This window comes from Staurois parvus, unplaced genomic scaffold (assembly GCF_062004578.1).
Source record: "Staurois parvus isolate SC_StPar_1 unplaced genomic scaffold, SC_StPar_1.0 ptg000329l, whole genome shotgun sequence".
Classification (NCBI taxonomy): domain Eukaryota; kingdom Metazoa; phylum Chordata; class Amphibia; order Anura; family Ranidae; genus Staurois; species Staurois parvus.
Genome location: NW_028318125.1, coordinates 902,097 through 915,000, shown reverse-complemented (window position 1 = coordinate 915,000; position 12,904 = coordinate 902,097). Strand labels below are relative to the sequence as shown.

The 12,904-nt window shown below is 43.3% G+C and overlaps 1 protein-coding gene and 1 long non-coding RNA gene across 2 annotated transcripts in view; one reads left to right on the top strand and one right to left on the bottom strand.

Moving 5' to 3' along the window:
- Positions 1-356: 356 nt before the first annotated feature.
- Positions 357-12,904, top strand: part of LOC149457275 (enhancer of mRNA-decapping protein 4-like) — a gene marked incomplete at its 5' end in the record, with an annotated part of 340,946 nt that continues 328,398 nt past the window's right edge. The window contains one exon of the mRNA XM_089683949.1: positions 357-506. Coding sequence (XP_089540075.1) covers positions 357-506 — 150 coding nt within the window. The remainder of the gene's footprint in view (positions 507-12,904) is intronic.
- Positions 3,166-9,091, bottom strand: LOC149457276 (uncharacterized). The gene is made up of 3 exons (XR_016313651.1): positions 8,985-9,091; positions 5,263-5,416; positions 3,166-3,652 (listed from the first exon to the last, which is right to left on the bottom strand). It is a non-coding gene; the product is annotated as an uncharacterized LOC149457276 (long non-coding RNA).

The following is a 12,904-nucleotide window of genomic DNA, read 5'->3' as shown; positions in this document are numbered from 1 at the left end:
TGCCTCACTTCAGCTAAAACGGTATGGTATTTGATTTGGTCTGCTGTTAACAATTTGGATGTAAGGTAAATAATTGCAATGGTATCCTGTCATATTGTTGTGCGCAGTACATTCCACTCCAATAGGCATTAATTACAGCTAAGCATACATTTTATATATTTGAATAAAGGTTATATTTTAGATTTATCAATTGGCTAGATGGTGCGTAGGGACATGCACCCTCGTCCGGCATAGATTTGTTATTTGCTAAAGATGATGATTTACAATTAGGGCTTAGTTCAATAGGCTTTAATGTTGTAATTATTATGCAAAAGTGCAATACTAGGTTTTCTTATCATATATATATTTTTTTTCAGTGACCATGATGAAGAAGTGTCCAGTCTGGCCACTGCTATAGGCAGTTTTGGAGGAAAAGGTCAGAGTCCAAGGTTGCTTGTAAAGGAGTGGAAAACCAATGTTTCTCCAAATTCTTCACCCAAGTCTTGCGTGAAATCTGTTAAGGATAAGTAAGTTTTAAATAGTAATTAAATACTGGTCTAATTTTCGCTTTCATCACTTCATCAAACTGAATTTTTGCCTGAAGATTACATTTAACCCCAAAACATAATATATTTCTTAAAGCAAACAGCCTGTAGAATAAAATGATGGTAGTTGGAATTTTGTGTGTTCCTCAACTGTTACCTACTTCTTGACCGTGCTCTAGCCGAATGACGGCTATAGTGCGGTCGTCCAGTTTTGAGAGGGTATCCTATGACAACCTCCCAGAGCGCACCCGGCACTCTCTGAGATTTCTGTGTCCTTTTGACATAGCTGTTCACCTGACATGATAAAACGCCAATCACAGCGGCCTTTTACAATGTGATCAGATGTGTGCAATCATAGCTGATCATCACAAAAACACACAAGAGGGCACACACTCCTTGTGCATTGCCGTGATACAAAATGTATTGATATAAAATAACAAATGGTTACTCACAAACAAAACTGCATGGTTGGCTAATATCAAAATGCTTTTGGTATGGGATATCAGGGTTCCATCCTGGAACCATCTGGCTAAAAAAGTTGACGCGTTTCGGGAGCTGAACTTCCTTCCACAATAAAACAAATGTTTTAGTCTGAGAAATACTGTAAAGTACCAATGCTTTCAAAATGTATTAATTTAAATTGTTTATTTTTATCAATTTACAAAATACAACTTGAGCTAACAGGAAAAATCTAAATCAAATCAATATTTAATGTGACAACCCTTTGGATTCAACCGGCAACAATTCTTAAATTTTTTAAGCTTTGAGTCCAGGGTATGATTAACCAATTGCCACAAGAGCAAGACTGACCAAAGAAATATGAAACAACTGTCATCAGCAAGGTCTCTCCCAGGCAAAGATTTCAAAGCATACTGGAGATTCAAGATTTGCTGTTCAAGTTCTTTTCAAGAAGCACAAAGAAACATGGAGGAACACAGAAGCAGTGGTTGGCCAAGGAAACTTAATGCAGCAGATGAAACACACATCTTGCTTATTTCTTTTCAACACTGGCAGATGTCCATTAGTGCCATCAGCACAGAACTGGTGGAAAGCAGTGGGACCCAGGTACACCCATCTACTGTCCAGAGAAGTCTGGACCGAAGTGGTCTTCATGGAAGAATTGCGGTGAAAAAAGCCATACCTTTGCTGTGGAAACAAAGCTCAGTAACTCCACTATGCATGAAAACATAAGAACTGGGGTGCAGAAAAATAGCAGAAGGAGCTCTATGCTGATGAGCCAAAATTTTAAATATTTGGCTGTAGCAGGAGGCAGCTTGTTCACGAAGTGCTGGAGAGCGGTACAATAATGAGTGTCTGCAAGCAACAGTGAAGCATGGTGGAGGTTCTTTGCAAGTTTGGGGCTGCATTCCTGCAAACGGATTTGCAGATTTGGTCAGGATCAATCGTGTTCTCAATGCTGAGGAATACAGGCAGATAATTATCCATCATGCCATACCATCAGAGATGTGTGTGATTTGACTCAAATTTGTTCTGTAGCAAGACAGTGACCCCAAACATACAACCAATGTCATTAAGAACTGACTTTAATTGTAAAAAAGAACAAGGAGTACTGGTCTTCCCCCCCCCCCCCCCGAGCCTTAATCTCAACATCTGTTTGGGATTATATGAAGAGACATGTGGCTTTGAGGCAGCCTACACCCAGAGAAATTCTGTGGTTCTCCAAGATGTTTGGAACAACCTACCTGCCAAGTTCCTAAATAATCCGTGTACAAATGTACCTAGAACAATTGATAATGTTTTAAAGGCAAATGGTGGTCACAAGAAATACTGATTTGAGTTGGATTTCTCCAATTCATTTACTTCCCATTTTGGAAAATGTTCTCATTTTGACTATAACTATTACTAGTATCTTACTGAATCAACTCTTAAGAATCTCTCCATAATGAGCACAGAAGTTCCCTTTGCATACTGCTCTGGTTTTAAGGTGCTTTGCAGCCTAACCTGTGGTCTGTGGTGAAAAGCAGTATCAAATATGGCCCCACAAGAAAATGTACTTTGAAAGCCAGTGCAAAAGGAGTAAGGCCAGTATATAACCCTCAGAAGTAGAGGGACAAGGGATGATTAGTAATGAATCTCAAGGCAATGTTCATGGAAATAAAATCCATATAATATAATTAATATAGTAGAGGGAATACACTGTTGGTGTCAGCTGTCTCCCTTTAAATGAGTTCTGGAGTTTTTCCACCAATGGTCATGTAAAAATAGGAAGGGGGAGAGACCGAGCGCCACTGTCTAAACAAAGTAGCGGTAGGAGATTTAATAAAAAATTGGATGATCTTTATTGCATTCACATATACATGGGTAAAGCAGCATATCAATATGTTCATAGTAGACCTCAACGGATGGCAGCAGATAAGGAAGAGGAGAGAGGGAAAGTGCACCACTCTCAGTGTAGTATTATTTTAAAGGCAGTGTACAAAAAATATATAGAGATGTACTCAAATGAAGATAGTGTAACACAGGCATTGCTTAATGTCTCCAGCAGGTGGCGTCCTTCTGGTTGTTTCCCAATAGAGATGTATCAAGAGTTGATAGGGAACTGTTCTGGGTGGATGGTCTCCTGAGAGGGTGTAAGATTATGGTGGTGAAGAACAAAAAAACCAAAGGGAGAGTGGGCTGCTAATAGTGTAGTTTTTATTTAATACAAATGCACTCACATTTAATAAGTAAAGCAACAAGCACTGTACTAAAAAACTTCAAGTCGATGGCATGTCATGGGTCCCAGTGGATAGTCAGTCCTGGATTGTCATAGGTAGAAAAGTTTGCCAAAAAACACTTTAGTGTCTCATAAGATAAGAACCTGGAAGAACTCAAACTGGTTTGTATGATTTGAGGCCACTGTGGTCCTTTACGCGAGGGACTGCGCCCTCAGATGTCTAGCTTTGTCCACTCATGCCCAAAGTGTGATGTCATCACAGCCAGCCTCTGGCCAGTGATCTTGCTTCTTGCTATCCACAGTGACCTCTGATCATATATTGGGTTGATATATTTGGTTTGTTATATATGCAGTGGATAGCTGACCGTGCAAACCATCATCGTTTTGAGTTGTGCTATCCCTTAGTGTTAATGTCCAGCCCTGCATTTTTCTCTTGAAGAAGATCTTCACCCTAGAAAAAAAAACAAAGTCAGAAGCTACAAATACTGTAGCTGCTGAATTTAAAAAAAACACAAGCTTACCTGTCCAGGGATCCAGCGCCGTTCTCACCTGGGCTGGTTTTTCACCAGCCTTTGGGTCCCTGGCACCAGCATGTTAACTATGGGAAGCTGCAGTAATAACTTGAAGCTTCACAGCCAGCGCCCTGCTGCGCATGCGAGAACTGCACTGCACCCCACCCCATGAATGGACCCACATCCTCCAGGGACCTGTAATGTGTCACAAGAGGCTGTGTGCAGAGGGTGGGAAACTTGCGCTTCAATTGCCAAAGTTGTAGCAGCAGAAGTGGCAGTGGGTACCTGCTTCTTGCCCCCCCCTCCCCCCCAACAAAATGATTCCAAATATTGAGCAGAAGGGGAGCGGAAGCTCTACTTTAATGGTGGGTATAACTGTCTCTTTGCTGCTCTCTTTAGGATTTTTTTTTTGTTTTTTGTTTTTGGGGGGGGGGGGGGATGTAGGGCTTCCTGTCACACCCAGATTACTCAACTGGTGACTGATATGGATCACAGAGGCAGCTTTAAAGAAAGCTACCCACATTCTGGTGGAACTTTCACCTTCCTGCACCCTAGGTTCACACGTAAGCGTTTTCTGCAGTGTTTTGTAGGAAAGCACTACAGTCCATTTAACATGATTTCCTATGGGACAGGTTCACATCTCTAAGTTTTCACGCAGTGTATTTTTTGGAAAGGGTCAGGGACTTTTTTAAACGCAAAATGTTGCATTTTTGGTTTTAGAGTTCAATGGAAACTCTGCAGAAAAGCATGTAGTGCTTTTTTTTGCCACATTTTTATTGTGTTTTGCGTTTTTATAACTGCCTGCAACAAGAAGCAAAATGTGGCAAAAACTCATGTGGAAAACTGCAAATGCAACACAACGCACTGCAGAAACGGATTAAATGAAAACTGCATAGCCTTAACCCCTTTATGCTGGTGCCTCCTGGCCCTTTAAGGGTTCCAGAAGTCGGGAGGCGGGGTGGGGTTTAGGATCATGTCACGGCGGTCACATGATCTGGAAAGGTCCCGATCGACCTTCCGTGAGTACCTGACGTGTGCTGGGAGCGCGCAGGGTGCGTGCTCTTGGCACATATGTCCTTTTTTAATAGAACGCAAATGTGCTGCCGCTCGGCGTCAAGGCCCAGACCCCGGGAGGCTGCACATTTGTGTACGGCCGGCGTGAAGAGGTTAAGGACCTTAAAGATAAGAGATGGTAAGCTTTCTAGGGCAATGTTTAACTCCCAAGCACTGCTCTGCATCCAGTTCTGGTCTTGGTATTCTATCAAACACCTCGCTGACTTGTCAAACTCTTTAAATTGAGATTTCATTAAAGCCAGCATGGAACACAAATTGGCGAATCCAGTTGGACCAGTAGATATGCGCTTTAGCTGTGATGTGGTACTGAGTGCTACCCACTTGCCCTCTTGCGCCAATCTCTTCATTCACGAGCACAGTACATTTTGGTTAAAAGGCTGGTCTGTGACGCAGGCGTCTAAGAAAAGACTTCTCTACTCTTTAGAGCTTTATTGGACAAGCTCATCAAGGACGTTACCAGGAAAAGGACACTCACCTCCTGCAATCAGGGAGAAGGGCAATGATCAGGCTTGTAAGTCTTCCCCATCTTCACCTTCTCAGGAATGTGTGTTTGGTTACTGCATAGTTCCTGCTATGTTGCCAATACTTCTCACGACTTCCCCTTCATTGCCACCCCACAGTTGCAGAACCTGACGATTAAATTGTATACATAATATAGAGCAGTGCTCTAAATCACCTAAAAGTATATAACACTTGCAAGGAAACCATGAAACTATTATGTGCTCTTGTGTCCTTCAAAAAATCCCAATGTGAAACAAATGTAAAAAACCCCCAACAAAGTACTAATCTACGTTGTAAAAATTTCCTTTGTGCTGGAAATCAATTCACACATTTAAGTGAAAATCCGCCGCTTCTCATTTTAATTTTCGTCACATCTCCACCTAAATTGTGCTCTCACCTTATTTCAATTATCTGTCGATTAAAACCACCTCCATATGAAGGTCCCCCCCCCCTTTCCAAACTGGGTAAATGCTTCTTCTTCACTTTGCGGACACTTGGAAATCTTGTATCCCCGATGCTTGGGTATACGAGGTGGTATTTTAAGGTTTAAGCTCGAGATTCATTCCCTTCCCACGTTTTGATTTCTGACTTCAAATCTACTGTTACCTTGGGAACCTTCACTAGGCCCTCCTTGGGCTTGGACAAAATAGTCATAGCCCCTGTCTTGCTGCAGAATAGTTCCAGGGTTGTATTCAAACTTTTTTCATGCTTTCAAATTCAAAGGGGGCACTCACGCCATTTTGAAGCTCTGAATGGCTCATCCAGGCTCAGTTTTCAGATTGAGTACACCAGGTCAGTCATAGCTTTCCTTTGCCAGGTGGATTTTCTGGCCTCAGGCGATGTCAAAGATGCACATATCCATCTTTCGGACACATCATTGTTGCTTATGAATTTTTGTGGGGCCCCTTACCTACCTCTTTGTGCTTCTACTGTTCTACAGTCTTTCCTCTGCATTTCAGGTATAAGCCAAGGTCCTGGCCCTATTTTGGGCTATGTTGTGCTTTCTTGACATACTTCTCATTCTAACTCCAAAGGCCAGGATGTTTCTGTTTTTGTGGCTTTGGGACCCAGAAACTGGCTGTGATCTCAGTCAAGTGCTTTCTTCTCATGTTCTGGAAGATTGTGACAATAGATGCCCACCTGTTCAGCTGGGGAGGAGTTAGCATAGGGGACATTTGCATTACCAAGATCTCTACTCACATTTTGTAGCTATGGCCAATCTAATTGTCCCTTCATCATTGTACTGAACTCCTGGTGGATCACAAGATTTGGATCCAGTCTGACAATTGCACAGCCTTGTCTTATTCAATTATCAGGGGCAAAAAATTGTCTGTGGCCACATGCTATACATTCAGCTTTTCTAGACTTGGGTTGATCGGTGCATTCCAGCCATCTCTGCCTTGTACATTCCCAGCTTGAAAACTAGCCCTAGATTGAGCATGGGCCATGGTAAGTTTAGGCTATTTGCAGATGCTCCCTGGTCTTGCACAGACTGTCTGGATCTGCTTTCTCAAGGACCAATCTGTCATCCTGCTTCAAATTGGCTAGTTTTAACAGCATAGCTATTGAAGTCCAGGTTCTGAGAAACGGGCATTGCGGAATATGTAGTCCCTATGATGCTAAAGATGTTCAAGTCCACTTTAGTAAGAAGTACCACTGAATGTGGAAGGTTTGCTTTGGTTGGTGTAAGCCAAGGGCCCTGTACCTCAGGAGATTCTCTCCTTTTTGCAGTTTGAGTCTGAATCAACAGCTGGCTTTTAATATCATTGAGGGTAAGATCTCCTCCTTCGCTATTCTCATTTAGAAACTGCTGACATCCCTTTTTAGTTTATTGCATTCCTTTCTCCACCTTGACCCAAAAAGTGGCCTACTGTTTTGCTATCGTATTGGCTAGGAAAAACCCACTGCTTTCCTGGCACTTCCCAGGGACAAGATTGTTTTAAAGCCTAGGCCTTCGTTTATCCTTAAGGTGGTCTCAGCCTTTCACTTAACCAGGACATTGTCCTACTGTGATGTCTGGCTCCAATTTACTAAAATAAGATTTCCCTTCACAATCTGGATGTTTAATCTATGTAAGGCACAGCTTTTTTTTCACACATTTCTTGTTTGCCCTCCAATTATGCCCAGGAAGGCGTGTAATTCCATTATTTCCTGGTGAATTGTTTAGGCCACTGTTTACGTGGAACTTTATCCATAACAGCTTGATAAAAAAAATAATGTTCTTTAGCAAGGAACATACACTTACCGGCCACTTTATTAGGTACACCTTGCTAGTACCAGGTTGGACCTCCTTTTCTTTTAGAACTGTCTTAATTCTTTGTGGCATATATTCAACAATGTGTTGCAAACATTCCACAGAGATTTTGGTCCATTTTACATGAGTTACTGTTGCCTTTCTATCATCTCGAACCAGTCTGCCCATTCACCTCTGAGATCACACAAGGCATTTTCGTCCACGTCCACACAACTGCCGCTCACTGGATATTTTCTCTTTTGCGGACCATTCTCTGTAAACCCTAAAGATAGTTGTGCTTGAAAATCCCAGTAGATGAGCAGTTTTTGAAATACTCAGACCAGCCCATCTGACTCCCACGAATTATGCCATGTTAAAAGTCACTTAAATCCCCTTTCTTCCCCATTCTGATGCTCGGTTTGAACTTCAGCAAGTCGTCATCATTACGTCTAGATGCCTAAATGCATCGACTTGCTGCCATGTGATTGGCTGATTAGCAATTTGTGTCACCAAGCAATTGAACAAGTGTAGCTAATAAAGTGGCCGATGAGTGTGCATTCCACATTAATAATTATGCTTCCAACATTATGTGCTGTATATTACCTCCAGCATTGTTCCTGTTTCTTCTTGCTGGAGGCTGCCATTTTGCTCAGAGCCCTTGAGCAGCAGTAAATCTTTCGGCTATCAGCAGATAAACCTCTACATTTTTGGCACAGCACCGAAAAATACAGAGCAACTGAGCAGGTGTAGAGCAGGGTGAGGCAGTGTACAATTGGATTCTAAACGGGCACTTATTTTTAATGTTTTACATAGCTATACCTGCAAAAAGGGCAAGCAAAAAGTGATCTAAGGACTTAATTTTCTGACTAAGATTCCACTTTAGGTACAGAGCTCAGCTTCACCAAGGTTATAGCATTATTAGGCATTTGGCATCAGGCCTTGGTTTTTCTGATTTGGGAGCTGCTACCTGGTCTGTCCACTCATTTTTTAAGTTTTACCAGGTGTATAGTTCAGCCTATTCTGATGCAAGCTATGGATATAAACTTAACACACAGCAATTTGAGCTGAGTTTGTTTTTCAGGGATGTTCACTTCATATCGCCCAGGACATGTACTTCCGGGCACCAGGCAGGTAGATTTTTTTTTAAAAATTTTTTTTACCTTTAGCAAGCAGCTGAGCTCATCTGTCAGGTGGAAGCGCTGCCGCCTGATTGCTTCCACACAGCCCACTATGTTGCCAGCCTCTGCCGCCCCTGCTCCCTGTCCACTAGTGCAGTGTGCACTGCATTACATCCAGGGGAGACATGCAGGGTCTTTTAGACCCTGGATATCTCAAAAAAGAGAACTTGTGAGAGGGGTGTGGCGACCGTGACCCAAGATAGCTGCTCCTTGATTGACCTCCGCTCCTCCGAGGGGATCTCTCACCCACAGCAGCCAACTACCTCTTCCCACCGGAGCGCTTACCTCACCCTGACCCTCCGGGACTTCCCCGCACTCTCCAGAGATGTCCGCAAATGAAAGGAGTGGCTCCAGCCACAGAAGGTCTTTGCGTTCTTCCTCCCAGCCTGTCGTGGTCTACAACAAAATGGCGCCGGCCGCAGCGCCCATTAACCACAACAAAATGGTGACGATCGTGAATCACATACAGACACAGCCAAATCTCTCTCTCTCATCTGCAACGCAAACACCTTCTACCTCTGGGTCCTCTACTCCTACAAAAAGCCCAGATAAATCTAAGCCAGGAATGGCGGCACTTGAATCATATCGGACGAGTAAACGACAACAGCAAGGGGTAAGTGATCACTACGACTCTATGGATGAATCTGTATTGTGTTATAGATCCTTTAGCTGATTTCCCTACTACCAATACACCTATATTGAATTCTGCAATGAAAGAAATGTTTCATTGCGGTCCTTTTTGCAGACTGACATAGCTTCTTCACTGATAAAAGTTAAAATGGATGTAGATGATTTTGGAGAACGTGTGCACTATGTAGAAACAAAAATGGATGAAATTACTTCCTCCCACAATGCACTAGTAGACTCAAATGCGGAAAAAGGAGACAATATCACTTGGCTTAAAGCTAAACTTTGCAACTTGAAAGATTTTTTCTTTGTGACCTATCTCAAACTAAGGGGTATTCCTGAATCCGTACTTCCAGACCATTTACCTGCTTTATACAACAGCTGCTCAAAACTATCTTCTCCAATACGTCAGCTACAGAACTTGTGGTAGATAGGATTCATCGCCTCCCTTGTCTGTCTCACATTCCTGATTCCATTCCGAGAGATGTGATTCTCAGATTCCACTTCTTTCACATTAAAGAACAAGTTCTCTCGTGGTTCAGAAGATCCAAATCTCTGCCTCCACCTTATGAAGCCTTAAAAGCTTCTCCCGCCACACTATGCAAATGAGGAAAAACATGAATACGATAAAAGCTCTAAACAATCCTCCTATCCCGGTCAAGTGGCGATACCCTAATCACCTTCTAGTTACGGTCAACGGGTCTCATTACTACACTATCTACACTGCAAGAAGGACTCCAGTTTCTTCACTAGCAAGGCATCCTGCCTGATACTCAACCATCTCATTCTGCTGTCACCCCTCCTGCCTATCTGGCAACAGACTGGCATACAGTCTCACATAAAAAGAAAACAACTGGTAGTCGGCCTCCTACTTCTACTCCGACATCAACTTCATCCCCTACCTGAGATTTCCATGGTGGCAAGTACATCCACCATAGCTCAAAACCTCTCGATTTTTCACGTGCTTTCTAGAGCACATCTGGGTCAATATTGGATCCTTATTTTTTATGTTTCTCTTTCATCCTATATTCCTCAGTTGGGAAAATCTGTGTTTCTGGTCTAATTTTTACAATACAGTGTTAACAGCACAAAATGTGTCACCGTAAACTCTGTCATCTCTATCTACCATCAGCTCCAAGACCCAGCTTTATACTGAGGAGACTTGCACCAACCATATCTTATCCTAATAACTTTCTAAAGTGACATTCAAAATAGCTTCTAAATTAAATGCACACGGCCTAAACCACCTAGCCAAATGCTCCTCCTTGTGGCAAGAAGCCTGCACACTCCAATGTGACATTCTCTTTGTGCAAGAGACACATTTTTTGAATTAATCTCCTCCCAGATGTACCCACAATCCGTTCTCCACAATTTTTACAGCCAATGCTCCAGCTAAGAAAAGAGGTGTACTTATAGCTATCAAGAACTCGCTGTCCTTTACGTTGAAAAGCTCACACATAGATCCAGAATGGATATACACCATCCTAGTATATCTCATTAATTCCAAACCGTACACTGTGGTTAATGTTTACTCTCCAAACTCCCATCCCATCAGATTTCTCAGCCGAGTGTATAAGCACATTTCTGCAATCAAAGAAAGTTCACTTGTAATATGCGGAGACTTAAACTCTATCATGGACTCGCAATTAGATTCTTCAGCTCCTGCCACTACACGTGATAATTCCTTACAATGTTTCTGCCACTCAGTGGACCTGTTCGATGTATGGAGGTGTCAGCACGCAAGTGAGAAAGACTTCACTTTTATTCTCTGCACGTCATTCAACATATTCGAGAATTGATATGTTTTTTGTAGACAAGCATACTTTGCAGAAGACCTCATCCTCCTCGATTCAAGATATACTGTGGTCTGACCAAGCCCCTATTACTCTCGTAATCGAGGAGATTCCCAGGTATATCTATGGAGATACGAGTCAAGGTTGCTACATTCTCCACATTCCCACACGTATTTATCCACACACTTACAAGAATTCTTTGCCAACAACTCAAACTCCGTAGATAACCCAAAATAAATCATAAGGTGCAGCACTACAGAAAAGGAATACTATGTAAAGGCAAATGTATAAATAAATAAATAAATAAATAAATGGATGAAACAGTTCATAAAATAAGGTGACTTCAAGTGCTCTCCTCTATTTCATATCCTCCTGATGTTCAGGCGCTGTGCGAAATAGTGCTAAAGAAATGCACACTCACCAGAACGCACAGTAAAATGAGCGTTTGTCAATATAAATTCCCCTTTGGGTCATCAGCTGGTCAGGATAAGGTCTGCAGTATGATAGCCTCCCTCCAGAGCTCCTGGATGTTCCTGTATGATCCCTTAGTAGGTGGCCTATGGACTTCTCCTTACAGCTTACATACGCTCCTTGCCCAGCAGAGAGATGAGTAGCTGCAAATTGATACTCCCCAAGGGAGTCAAGACAGAAACATATCCATAGTGTAGTAGGTAATTAAAAAGATTTATTAGCAACTCAAACTATCGGTGGTACACAGCAGTGTGTATAAGAGGTGTGCGAACTGACCGTCCAATGTTAAAGATGGCCGCCGGAGCTCCACGATGCTCCGGCGGCGTGACGTCACGGCGTTTCTGGCTCCTCCTACGCGTTTCGTGCACACGCACGTCGTCTGGGGGGATTAAATACCACCAAAAGAAAGCTCTGCACCATCCAGTGCCGAGTCGTCCTCTACAGGCTGATCGCACACATTCCTCCCCGATCTCCTCCAGGCTGACAAAGGAAGGCAGGTGGTGCTTTCTTCTATCCAGGAAGCAGATCCCTACTAGTCCCTGTGTGTCCCACTCCCTGGCCAAGTCTCCTCCTTGTCTTCTGTCAGTCCACAGCAGTACAGCTCCACCTCTCCTCCTGCCGATGGATCTCCTCTCACGAAGAGGAGATCCATCGCCAGGAGGAGAGGTGGAGCTGTACTGCTGTGGACTGACAGAAGACAAGGAGGAGACTTGGCCAGGGAGTGGGATACACAGGGACTAGTAGGGATCTGCTTCCTGGATAGAAGAAAGCACCACCTGCCTTCCTTTGTCAGCCTGGAGGAGATCGGGGAGGAATGTGTGCGATCAGCCTGTAGAGGACGACTCGGCACTGGATGGTGCAGAGCTTTCTTTTGGTGGTATTTAATCCCCCCAGACGACGTGCGTGTGCACGAAACGCGTAGGAGGAGCCAGGAACGCCGTGACGTCACGCCGCCGGAGCATCGTGGAGCTCCGGCGGCCATCTTTAACATTGGACGGTCAGTCCGCACACCTCTTATACACACTGCTGTGTACCACCGATAGTTTGAGTTGCTAATAAATCTTTTTAATTACCTACTACACTATGGATATTTTTCTGTCTTGACTCCCTTGGGGAGTATCAATTTGCAGCTACTCATCTCTCTGCTGGGCAAGGAGCGTATGTAAGCTGTAAGGAGAAGTCCATAGGCCACCTACTAAGGGATCATACAGGAACATCCAGGAGCTCTGAAGGGAGGCTATCATACTGCAGACCTTATCCTGACCAGCTGATGACCCAAAGGGGAATTTATATTGACAAACGCTCATTTTACTG